Source organism: Drosophila persimilis, unplaced genomic scaffold, assembly GCF_003286085.1.
Source record: "Drosophila persimilis strain 14011-0111.01,24,50 unplaced genomic scaffold, DperRS2 tig00000191-arrow-pilon, whole genome shotgun sequence".
In the NCBI taxonomy this organism is placed as follows: Eukaryota; Metazoa; Arthropoda; class Insecta; order Diptera; family Drosophilidae; genus Drosophila; species Drosophila persimilis.
The window spans coordinates 8,086,754-8,099,286 of record NW_020825298.1 but is presented as its reverse complement, the minus strand read 5'-3'; the positions used below and the strand labels follow the sequence as shown (position 1 = coordinate 8,099,286).

At 48.4% G+C, this 12,533-nt stretch overlaps 2 protein-coding genes across 4 annotated transcripts; both read right to left on the bottom strand.

Moving 5' to 3' along the window:
- Window positions 1–364: 364 nt before the first annotated feature.
- Window positions 365–6,417, bottom strand: LOC6588703. 2 transcript variants are annotated; one of them, XM_002014908.2, is made up of 8 exons: window positions 5,686–6,417; window positions 5,325–5,605; window positions 4,070–5,179; window positions 3,860–4,000; window positions 3,652–3,791; window positions 3,453–3,592; window positions 3,104–3,394; window positions 365–3,036 (listed from the first exon to the last, which is right to left on the bottom strand). In XM_002014908.2, the coding sequence occupies exons 1-8, from the start codon at window positions 6,173–6,175 to the stop codon at window positions 1,094–1,096; spliced, it is 4,536 nt and encodes a 1,511-aa protein (XP_002014944.1). In that variant the 5' UTR covers window positions 6,176–6,417; the 3' UTR covers window positions 365–1,093. The 2 variants fall into 2 exon arrangements, with proteins under 2 accessions (XP_002014944.1, XP_026844964.1); XM_026989163.1 differs by having other exon boundaries at window positions 5,325–5,602.
- Window positions 6,418–7,477: 1,060 nt separating this feature from the next.
- Window positions 7,478–11,099, bottom strand: LOC6588704 (tubulin polyglutamylase TTLL4). 2 transcript variants are annotated; one of them, XM_026989165.1, is made up of 7 exons: window positions 10,530–11,099; window positions 9,864–10,359; window positions 9,419–9,790; window positions 9,168–9,354; window positions 8,937–9,107; window positions 7,861–8,869; window positions 7,478–7,793 (listed from the first exon to the last, which is right to left on the bottom strand). In XM_026989165.1, exons 1-7 carry the CDS (start codon window positions 11,070–11,072, stop codon window positions 7,629–7,631), a joined length of 2,943 nt encoding a protein of 980 aa, XP_026844966.1. In that variant the 5' UTR covers window positions 11,073–11,099; the 3' UTR covers window positions 7,478–7,628. The 2 variants fall into 2 exon arrangements, with proteins under 2 accessions (XP_026844966.1, XP_026844967.1); XM_026989166.1 differs by having other exon boundaries at window positions 9,864–10,347.
- Window positions 11,100–12,533: the final 1,434 nt, after the last annotated feature.

Below are 12,533 nucleotides of genomic sequence, written 5' to 3'. Positions count from 1 at the left end.
GTGGTGTAGTGTGGTGGCCGGCCCTATCACCAGACAACTGGACAAAGTTCAGGGAACTGCCGCCCTATGAAGTAGCTCTCCGCACCACCCCAAATTAAATGCGCTAAATGCCATCCTTTGCTTTCATAGCCTTGATTTTGTAGGAAAGGAGCAGGTAGAAATGGCAGCAGTACGTCTGAGAGACTTTAAGCAGCAACAACATTGTCCCACGAAGCTGGACAACAAGGTCGGAGGAGGTATCCTACTCCGAACAGCCAAACATAAAGCACTTCTCCAGGCTCTCAGATCACTGTATCGAAAATTTAATTGACTATACCCACTGTGGCTGGCTCTCCCTTTTGTAAAACAGAAAACATTCCAAATGGTTTTTTGTGTGTTTGTTTTTTGTTTTGTACGATCCGAATCTTTATTGTTTCATCAACGTGTAAGCTGGCTTAAGGTCTAGAGTTATATATGGTGTATATATATGTATGTATGTATATATCATAATTATCAATGTGTGTATTGTTCTACGCACGTTCAAAACACTTTTCAAAAAAGTTGTTCAGAAGGAAATGAAACTGGGATCTCTCTGCCACGCACTTGGCGGTGGCTCACTTTTAACGATTACTGTGTGCACATGATATATATATATATATATATGTATATATTGTATATATGGGGGCATGTGAGCCATACAATCTTTACCATTTAACATTTGAAGGTACCCTCCTGCCCTGCCTTTAAAAACTGTTCAATTGTTGTATCTAAAGAGTGCATGCGTGTCGTGTGGTGTAAATAAATTAGAAAACTACATCTCTATCTCAAATGTCGCATTTTGAGCTTAATTCTACTGGTTGTTGTTGTTTTTTTGTTTGTTTTCATTATCAAATATAGGGTGTATTGTATTTTGAAGCCTTTTGCTATATACAAGGTGGGGGAATCAGATTCGGTACAGAATTCCCCGACTTTAAAAAACAGCAAAAAAAAAAAATGTCCGGCTCGGATTCCGTTAAACGGAATCCCGAGGCAAATATCGAAAATGTACACTAAAGAAAGTCCAAGTAGGAGCCTCTTCTCAGCTCACCCGCTCTGCTCCCACACCGACACGCACTCAATAGCTGTGGCTGCTGCTGCTGCTGCTCGAAGTTGTGTAGGAGGAGAGCGAGCTATTCGTTGTTGCCGATGAGGATGTTGTAGATGTCGATGAGGGCAGGGATGATGATGATTGATTGATGCTGACGGAGGAGCTGCCCCCGGCGGCCGGCTTGTCCATACTGGCCATTATGGAGCCCAGCAGATCCACGGGTGTCTTGGGCATTCCCTTGTGGTTTGTGGCCACCCGACTGTGCCCAGTGGCGGGCCCTGCAATGATGATTTTGTGTGAGGGCAGACTGAATGTCTTGTAGGTGGTCTTCATCGGGGTTGCTGTTGCTGTTCCCACTGCTGTTCCAACTGCTGTTCCTGTGGTGCTGGAGGGTGGAGGCGGCGGTGGTACAGCTGCCCGTAGGGGTGGCATTGGAGGCAATGGCGGTGCTGCTGTTAGCGTGGGTAAAACCACCGACATCCTGCCGAAAGGCGCCAGTGTGGCGGGTATAACGACTTTAACAATTTGAGGAGCACTGGGCGCTGGACTCAGGGTGGGAAGTGGAGAGCCAGTGGGTGCTGGACTTAGGGTGGGAAGTGGAGGACCAGTGGGTGCTGGACTCAGGGTGGGAAGTGGAGGACCAGCTGTTAGTGGTGGCAGTGTAACAGCTAGTGGTGTGGGAATAGGAGTAGGCGTTGAATTAAGATTAGTTGCTGGAGCAACTTTTAGTGGCGGCATAGCAGCAGCAGGATTAAGATTAGTTGCTGGAGCAACTTTGAGTGGCGGCATACCAGCAGCAGGAGCGGGAGCCGACGCAGGAGGGATAATTGGAGCTACTACAAGCGTTGGCATAGCAGCAATTAGATTGGGAGCGGGTGGAGCAGATTCTTCAGGCACGGTTATATCCATTTCCACAATTTCCTCAGCACACACCTCCGTTACCTCCTCCTCGTGATCGACCACCAATTGGGGTGTGCTCTCGACAACCAACTCATTGCCCACATTCTCCACAGGATCTGTGGAATCTGTTGGCAGAAGTGCAGGCATCGGCGGCGGCGGCACAATGGAGGAGGTACTGCTATTCATGATCATATCACTTCGACTGGTCGTTGGCTCGTCCGAAACAATTTTCACTTCGATTTTGATCTCGGGTTCCTTTTGATTCAGGCTGTTGACGTAGGCTTCGCGATGGGTGAAGGGTGTCTGAGGCACTAATGGCGGCGGCAGTCCTGCCACATTGGCATTTGAAGGCAGAGATGGGGCAGGAGTGGCAGCAGGAACGGTAGCTGCAGCAGTAGCTGCTGAATTGGTGCTGGTCAGTCGTGGCATTTTAGCTGGTGTCGGCGAAGACGTTGGCGACGATAATTGGTGTTGCTTTTTGGTTGTGTGCTCACTGCGTCGATCCTTCTCCTTCTCTTTTTCTTTTTCCTTTTCCTTCTCCTTATCTTTGTCCTTCTCCTTGTCCGACTTGCTGGACGCCTTTTCCTTCACCTTTTTGGGCTTCTCTTTGTCTTGACTCGCCTCGAGTACTGTGGCGGCTGCCTTTGTGAGCTTGTATTTGTGCTCCAAGACCATTTTCCTCATGTCTATCTTGGAGTCTTCTTTGCTGGGCTTCTTTTTGGGCGTGTTACTGCCACTGCCACTGCCGCTGCTGTTGATATTCGGGCTGCTGCTGTTGCTGCTGTTATCCTGGTGGCTCTGTCGTGGCGACGCATTGCCAGCATCATCCATGCTGCTCTCACTCGAGCGACGCTCCTTGCCATCCAGATCGATTAGCTTCTTCTTGGCCATTTTGCCGCCATCGTGGCCACGCTTCGAAGGGGTCTTCTTGCCACAATCGTCGTGACCAATGGGATGGGGTAAAATGGTTTGTTTCTCCTTGTAATGCGGTGTCTCGGCTAGCACAGGATTATTTTGTTCGTTGATTACCTCCTGGCCGGGATAATACTGACGGAGGCGCAGATGCCAAGCTAAAGATTGAAATTTAAATAGTTAGGGAGCACCTTTGATGGTACTATAGTGGACTCCTGCACTCACCAACGCTTGTCACGGCCGTCACCGTGCGGAACTGATGGATGATGTTGCGCGGCAGAAAGTAAATGTCATTGTCGCAGAGCTGGATGCGGGCATAGCGAATGCCCTCGCGTCGCAGCTGATTCAGCTTGGCATCCTCGATCCACTGCACGCACTGAGAGATGGGCGGCTCGTGCAGATCTAACTGCAGCATCTCCACCATTGTGTTGAAGTCCTGAGCGGCAAAGGCAACCACATCCTTGGTGATGCGATTCTGTGTGTAGGATTGTCCACAGTGAACGGCTTTTAGAATGCCTAAAAATACGAAATTATATACAATCCATATAGAAAGAGAGATCCAAAGGGAGCTTACCAACAGCTGCAGTTGTGATACGCTCGTGTCCATGTCCCACATGATCGGCATGCGCCTTGGTCCGATCCTCAATCATGGTCTCACGCGCCTCCGACAAACGTGGAAGATACTGCAAGTTTCGCAACTCATTGATGCGCGTCCTAAATGGGGATTCAAGATTATACACAAGCATAGGAAAACATTTCTTAAAGAGCTTCACCTCTGTCTCTTGAGAGGCGTCTTGCTATTCAGTTCCGCTGTGGGCACCAGCTGCTCCCCAGCGCGTATCCATAGAATGGGTCCATCGTTCGACTGACGCGGATCCGTTTGCAGTATGGAATTACAAGCCCAGGGCATGGTCTGAAAAAGAAACAAAGCAGGAGTTGAGAGGGGTTTTAGTCATAAAGAGAGATCGAGCTTCAATTAACCTTTCGCAGAAATGGATTCATTTCGATGCGTCCCAGAAGATCAGGGAAGTAACCGCCGACCTCCTCATGCACTTTGCCCACAAGACTGATCTGATGCAGCGGTCCATAGCGGAAAGTGCCCTGGCAGTAGTTACGAACCACCTGAAAAGTAAAGAAAGGAATGCCATTTGAAAGATTTTCTCCTAGAGAGAGCTGCCGGCTTCCACACACCTGTTCATTGTACTGTGCCATCGTGCAGGTCTCAATGTCCGAATTGCGTCCCAAGACGCCCGCCTTTACCGTCAGCGTGGAATAGTTCTCAGCCATATGCTCTAGCAGATCGGGTATATACCGTGCAGCGTCGTGCACAATGCCCATCACATGATGCGCATAGCCCTGCTCATCCTCGGCGAAGCAAACACTAAAGAACTCATCCACCAGCTCCTCCATTTCGTTCGGCGAGAGATCATCGATTTCGTGCTGATACAGATGGACAATGGAGGCGCCACCATTCGGGTACTGCTCCACCTGAAAGTAGCAGCCGTATTTGAGATTTTCCAAACCAGCGGGTGCTTTGCGATTGGGCGTCGGTGGCAGGCTCTGGACCGTCTGCCAGGGTCCAGCAGCTGGCGCCGGAGGCACACATTGTACGCCAACGCTGGTGCGACGTATTTTGGAGCGCTTGTAGCACTTGGAACAGTCGCGCGAGGACGACGATGAATGACGGGAGGACGAGGAGGATGACGACGAAGACGAGTTTTTGTGATGGTTGCTGCTGGAAGAAGACGAGGAGGAGTAGGAGGAGGACGATTTGCGGCTGCTGTTAAGGCTCGAGGAATGATTATTGCTGCTGCTGCTGTTGGTCGACGAGGATGAGGTCTTGGCCGCCGGCGAAGGCATCAGTACAGAAGAGGAGGTGGAGCTTTTCCAGGGCTTGCTGCTGGCGCTAAAGTTCAGCTGCCGTGTGATCTCTTCACGTGTTTTGGTCGCTGTTGCATCGCCATTCATTAATGGCTTCGCCTTAACACTGCTAGCCTCCTTTTTGATATCCAATTCGTTTTTGATGTGGCTACTAAGTACTGGCTCTGCCTTGGGAGGAGCAGCTGCCACTCCTGCTACTGATGCTACGACTGGCTCCACTTTGATTTGCTTTATGCCTTCCTCCGCTTTGATTGGTGTCTCCACGTTGATTTGCTGCTCTAGAACGGCCACAACGGCCTGCTGAAGCACCGCGTCCTGATCTTTCGGTATCTTGCTTGAACTGGTATTGCTGCTGCGACTGCTGTCCGAGCTGCGGCGTCGGTGCGAATGTGACGAGGAACTGGATGATGATGATGGGACCTACACACATACAAGATGCACGACACAAAAAATAGTTGGGAATTAATTTTAGATTCAAACGTTCAAAACAGCTGTGCAAACTTCTCAGAAAAACTTGCAGGTAAAAACTTTTTTCATAACTGGCAAGTGAACTACATTAAAGTACCTTCTCCCTGTCGCGGTCCCGCTCTCTGTCCCTGTCCCGTTCTCGATCCCGATCGCTTCTATGATACTTTTTGTCCTTGCCACGTGAAGAGCCAGATTTGTGATCGTTGGTGGAAGAGGAGGCTGATTTCAAGCTGCTTTCGCTTTCACGCCTACGATCCCGATCTCGATCCTTGTTGCCGCTGCTGGAACTATTGCTGTTGCTGCTGCTATTGCGCCGACTCTTATCTTCATCCCGTTCGCGCTCCTTATCTTTTTTCTTCTTTTTGTGATTGCGCTCTGCTAGATAGAGTAGATATATATATATATGTACATATGTGGGGCATTAGTTGGCATCGGCAATGAATTTCTTTCCCTTTTACCTGTTTTGTCATCCGTTGGTAATACTGTGGCTGCTGCTGCTTCTGCTGCTGTTTCTGTGGCATTTGCATTCCCATCGCCTGACAACAATTCTGGCTCTAGCTGCGGCGTCTCTTGTGACTGCTGCTGTTGTTGTTCTTGTTGTTGTTGTTGCTGCTGCTGCTGTATTGGTGCGGCCACTGCGGCTGTATTTGTGCTAGCGGCTAGTGGCGCATTGGCATTTCCGCGGGTGTTGTCGTCTTCTGCGTTGTTTTCCACCGAAGCCGTTTTGTTTACAGATTCGATTTGTTGCGGCATCAAAATCATCATCGGCGACGTCTCCATTGTTGTTGGCGGTGTCGAATCTTTGCTTATCGCCGCCCCATTGCCCTTGCAACTGACACCCAACAATTCAACTGCGGCAACGTTTGCGACGGCAGCGGCCGGGGCCGGGACCGGGGCGGTAGCGGCGGGTTCTACATTATTTTCGCCTCCACCTAATGAGTTTTCCATGGCGGTGTGTGTGTTTGCCCCCCGTACTACGGTGTGTTTTTTGCGGGATGGCTGTGTGTGTGTGTACGTGTGTGAATATCGATCAGCTAGGACCGTCGCCTACGTGACGCCACTCAGCTAGCCGTGGTTTTATCTTACGTATTCTTTACGATTGACACGCACTTGCTCATGTGTGGGTGAGCATTTGTTCGCAAATTTTGCGGTCCAGGTCCATTGTTTTCAAGGAATAAAATTTGCGTTTTTCGTTCTAGATCAGTGTGACCGCGGATTCATATTATAACGATACCGTCCGACCCTCAGAACTATATACCAAAATATACCGTCTCGTTTTTCAAATATACCGTAAAGTTCTATTCAAGATATATTTTGCTCGATTTTGATATTCCGTCTAATATTACTAGCTAGATAGAACATTAAGCCATGCCTACATAATTTTATACGATTGATGAATCAATTTTGTTTAATGTTTCCGCAACTTTTTGCTTGGACTGAGGTTCACTGTTGTCAACCCGGTTAAAAGAGGGTCACTCGATTCAAGATCGGTTATAGGATTTAAGTGCAATCTAATGGAATAAATGATAAGCGTAAGTAAGATTTGGGAGCGAAAATTCATACACCTGCTTATGGAAGTTTCTATACTCTTTCTTCTTAAATAGAATTTATATCATCTAGACCGCAAGATGGGAAAAATACCGAAATTTACCTTTACCTTTTCAAAATATACCATAAATTTACCGAAACAGGTTTCATATATATTGCTAGCATCAGAGTGTGACCAGGCTACACTGCTCAGTCATGTTGATTTGTTTACTTGTGTGATATTGAGAGATAAATTATGAAAAAAAATGAACGCAAGCAGTAAATTACTCCACTCCGGTACGAGGAATGGCGTCAAGATGTTTCTTCAGTGTCAGATCCCATATTATTATACAGTTCAGAAACGAACAAGTTCAATTAAAGTTTCGCCAACCGAGTTTCCAGTGTGACCCCATCGCCGGTAAGTTTGCCCAACACAATTTACAGTGGGGCTCCAAAAACTTCAACCTACCTACATAAGTGGATTTAATATTGTATAATGAAATAAATGTTTTGAATTGATGTTTGTTAATAAAAGGAATTTCGAACTCGATTCACGAGCATCACTGGCGCAAGCTGGCTGCTGCTACACCTCGGCACCCACCCCACCCCTCTCTAGGTCACACACCTTTCTGCTTTGTTCTTATTTCCATTGTCCGTTACAATGAGCAGGGTGAATTCACTAATAAGGTGTACAATTTACAATTTAAGAATGTAAAAAATGTGTACAGGCAGAAAGACGACCGGAAAAATGTAACTTTATTTGGAGAGGATCTCAACGTGATTTTGAACGTGTTGGTATTGGTATTGCTGGCGTATTTCTGTTTGATAAAAAACATTCAGAAACCGAAATTCGTTAATTCTTGCTCGTTCAGTCTCAAGATTTAATTTCTATGCATGCCTCCGGGCTCCTGGCCACAGGCACCGGCTCGCTGGCTTCAGTGGGCACGAGATTGAGTCTAGCAAGAGTCGTGATTCCATCCAGTGCATCCTCCTTTTTCACATGCAGCATATCAATCTCAGTGAGAGCCACGTTCGGTTCCTAAAAACGAAAAATACATATGTTATTAAAACGGGTAAAGGTAAGAAAGAAAGAAAACAAAACCCACCTTTTCCATGGCGGCATCGGAGACCTGCAAGTGGTACCTGTCCTTGGTGAAGCGGGACAGCAAAGCTACACCCAAGTCACGATTTTTGCCGTATTTGGTCTCCCAAGCGTCCAGCAGGCGGTTATAGTAGCGCGCATTCTCGATGTAACGCAGGTAGATGTGCGTGCCGGATGTGGGAAAGATACGTTCGAGTGGTCTGCAGCGGGACTGCTCGTCCTCGGCAACGATCAGGCAGCGCACATCGTCGGGCAGAAGATTGTCCAGTATGGTGTCCACGTACTCCTCGCGGAACTCAATGCTGCGATTGGTGAACTGGTTGTGCTTGCGCACCTCCTCCGCAGTTAGGCAGGTGGTGAAGATACGCTTGTCATGGCACAGCGGCCCCTTCATGTTCAACTCCTCGAGTATCTCCTGCTGCTGGCGTTCGTTTAGTTTGGGCGGCACCTGATACAGGGCCGTATTGAGCACGGCCTGTATCAGAGGCCCCTTCACATGTAGATCCAGCGGCAGTTCCGAATGCAGCGAAGGCGAAATGTTGATCTCCAGCAGCCAAGGCACCAGGTTCTCATCCAGAAGCACATCGAAGCCGAATAACTCAAAGCAGTTGTACCGAAAGTTCACATTCTGTCGGTACATTCGATTCAGACCCGACTCTCCGCTGACGATGCCCTTGATCACCAGATTGCGCAGCGTAGCCCAGAGGCGCTTGGTGTTCACACCACGATTCTCGAGGCAGGACCAGAGCGACTGCAGCGTCCACTTGTGTCCCTGGCAGGCATTGAAATCCTCATTTTTGGCATAGTTCTGCGAGAACTTGTTGATGCTGTAATTGGTCAAGTGCATGCAACGCTCGTCCAGGTTGCTCAGCTCGGAGCTGTACTTAACGGAGGCAAAGCGCGCCAGTCCATCCTTGTACATGTAAATGCGCAAAGGATTGATGGAGGTCAGCACCACATACAGACGCATATCGAACTTGTTGTCATTGATCAGCAGGGGACGCTCAATGTATCTATGGAGGGGAGCAAGGTCGTTAAAAGGTTGTTTGCTGGAAGTGTGGTGGGTGGATGGTGTCATACTTCTGCACTACCAAGGGACGATCTTTGGGGAACTGACTCCATTTGTTGACAATGCGAATGCCTGTGCCTCGAGCACTGGCCGGCGGTTTGACAATCCATTTGGTCAGCTTTGAGGCGTTCTTTGGCCAGACCTGTCGCAGATTCTCCAGATCATCGGGCATTATATACGATCTAAGGTAGAAGATTTAATAAGTGAAGAAACTACAGAGACTTCAGAGATGTTGTTCTCACTTTTGCATAAAACCAAATTCCTTCTTGCCAAACTTTTTCAAATTTTGGTAGATGCTGCGCCACATGGTGTCCTTGCGTCCAATGCGGAATGAGCCAGGTATGTGATTGTATTTCTGATGCGAGCGTATGGTGCGGAATCCAGGACTCTTCATGTGCTTTTCCCACACAGCCATCCAGTCGGTGGTGTCTGGATGGGATAGAAAGTCGTATATAAGACTGAGAAGAGAAAAGAACCTCGACTGAAATCCCACTTTTGATAATGCGAAATCCGGAATTAAGGACCACACGTTTCACAATCTTTGGCATGACGGGACTTAGCTTCCACTTGAGCACACGGTGCAGGGCAGCCGGCATTGGGGGTCCCTTGTCCGCATGCGAGGTAAAGTTCAGGTACGGCGGCACATTGGGAAACAGGCTCGGGGAGAGTATGGTATCTGGCCTAAAGTAAACCGAGGCCTCCGAGTCTACGGTGGCCATCGACTCCTTGGAGGATCTCTTCTCGGGCAGCAGGCGCGTGTGACGACTCTGATGCGTCTCGTTGCCATCCTCGTCTAGGAAGAAGGGCGTTCCCACATACTCCTCCTCCGAATCGGAGTCATCGTAGTTGTTAATGTCATCGATGGCTGCAAATAAAGAAGGAACCGCAGCGGAGTTTGTATATTCTTCAATCAATCAATCATATTATCTATCAATCACCTGCACAGGGATCATCCTCGTGTAGTCGGACATGGTCGTGGTTTCCCTTATTTAGCGAAACGCCCGCACATGTCGCATGGTCGACACCGCCAGACATCATCCTGGTTGTGAGGCTGCTGTACGGAGTGCCGGAGCTGAGCGGCGAGTGGGCATAGAGGGAGGCGTACAGACTGGTCTCCAGGGCCGTGGCTGCAGATTTGGTTAGACCATTTTGTGTTAGAATCTTGTTCTTGTCGTCATGCTGCTGGGCAAGCAGGCTGCTGCCATGGAACGTATTAACAACAATCTTACTGCAGGGCTGCAGGGTTTGCGTGCTCGGGCAGGACATGCTCGTAATGGCATGGCTAACACCCAGTTCTCCACTCTTTTCGGGTGTGATTGGACTGATGCTCGATCGCTTCGCGGAATTGGCGCCGCCGGCCGCAGAGGAGTGGCTGTTGCCCTTGTTGGCAACGTGTTTGGCAAAAGCTTCGTCTCGTGCACGCTTCAAAAGCATCTATGTGGTTAGTAAAAGCGAGAGGGCATCGCAGGACATGGAACATCGAACACGAAAGGAACCCAACACAACAAACAACGGGAAGCATGCAGGGTATTGGCAGGAGTTAGAGTCGGGTTTAAGGGCGGCAGTCTCTAGAGGGCGGCAGCTGAGAGGAGCCTCACACTCACCTGCACTTTCTTGTACGGCTCCGACTGGAGCACGCCCGAGGCCATGGGCACGGTTGTTCCCTTGGTCGCGGATGTGCCACGCATCACCGTGCGTTGCGTTGTCTTTGCTGCGGCTGAGGAAGCCGCCGCCGCCGACGACGCACTCTTCCCTGCGGGCTGACGGCGCCGTGCCGATGGCGGTGACGTTCTCGGTTTCTGCGACGAGGCCGATGATACAGTTACAGAACCATTGGTGCTGGCATTGAACGTGCCGATGCCGGAGATGGAGCTGGTGCCGGCGGAGTTACGTTGCTTCGGATGTCCGCCTAAGCCGCCGCCGCCGCCGGTGCCGCTTGTGTAACGGTTTTGATGGGCCAGCTGTTTGCACATGACCATTTTGTCCTTGTAGAGCTCAACCTCCTCCAGCCAGGACTCGTGGAAGTCGAGGATCTCGATTCCTTTGCCGCGCGTCGCCGGCTGCTGAATGCCGCGCGACATATTCTCCTTAGTGGCCCCTGCTCCTGATCGACCTGTTGTCGTTCTCTTCTCGGTTATCTGAGCCATTTCTCGGATTCAAGGGAATTTTGATAACTGCAACGGAACGGATGGATGGATGGAATGCGATCGATTCGGTTAGTTTGTGGGGCTGCTCCAAAGTTTTGCTTGGCGGCGGGGCTGCCAGCAACTGAATAATTTGATGGCGATGTGATGTGTGTTCAAGGTGGCTGTGAATGGGTATGGATCGGGGTGGTATTACTTCACCAATGTGGCTGTGTGTGCGCGAGGCGGCGTGTCAATGGCTGGCTATTTTCGACATGGCACAGCCCCAAGATCATCAACAGTGGCCGACGCAGCAGCTGCGGCAGTGGCACGGATGCGGGGCACACTTTATCGATGGGACAGACAGCAGCAGCACAGACGATCGATTGCCAATCGATCAACAGATTGCCAAAAAAAAATTAATGCCTGGCTCGTCTCGCGGTTCGAAAATAAAACAAAATTCTGCTGACTTTCGCCTTCAAAATTCAATCAACGCGCTGCTATCTGCTGCTTCCTCCTCTTTTGGGTGTCGGAATTCAAAAATGTCAATGGCGCGCAAAGTTCTTCATCGCAGCCGGCTTTTTGCACATGTGTGCACTTGTGTATTCACACGTATGGTGTAGGCGGCGCATGTGTGTGAGTTGGTCACCGTCCAGCTTTTGCTTACCTTCTGCACTTTACATGCACACAAATAATTTTGCTTAAAATGAATGTACACCTAAAGTCTATATACAGCACTTAACACGAGCACTAGATGTAGGTGTTTGCTTAAATCCTAAACCTTTTTTTGTTCATTTGGAATTTATTTTAAAATTGTGTTGGCTCGTTCATGAACAAAAAAAAAGAACTATTGGTTCGTCCCGAACGAACCGACCAAAAACGAGTGCAGTGAACGAAGTTCACCTTAGCCCACTGAATCCACTGAGCCGCAATACTGCAAAACTCTTTGTACATTCTCCTTGCAGGTTCAACACAGGTTCCTCAACACAAAAAAAAAACAAATCACAATATCTTTCACCTGACCTGTGCAAAAATTCTTCTTCTCGTGCGTATATTTAAACATGGTTCAAAATGGGTTAATAAAAATACGTCACCTATGAATTTTATTATCGGCAAATATCGATACATCGAATGAGAAAGACAGTGCTACCCATCATTTGTTAGTGTTTGAGCGGGCGTTTTAAAAGTTTGAATTTGAGAATTTTAGTTCTGTTTTATAAAATTGAACCATTTGATTAAAAAATTACTTCTGATTCTGTTATAAATTTTGAATTGTATATCTATACAACAAATATATCAAATATATCATCATATATCATCAAATAAAATAGTTCGAGTCTTAAAAAACCCTAAAATGAACACCTCAATAAAATCCAATCAAGTCTCGTGTTTAGTGCTAGTATATTTAATGGCCATCAAACAGCTTGACATAAATCAAGCACCTGGTTTTTACCTAAACTAGTCCTTTCCCTGCACCCAGACGAC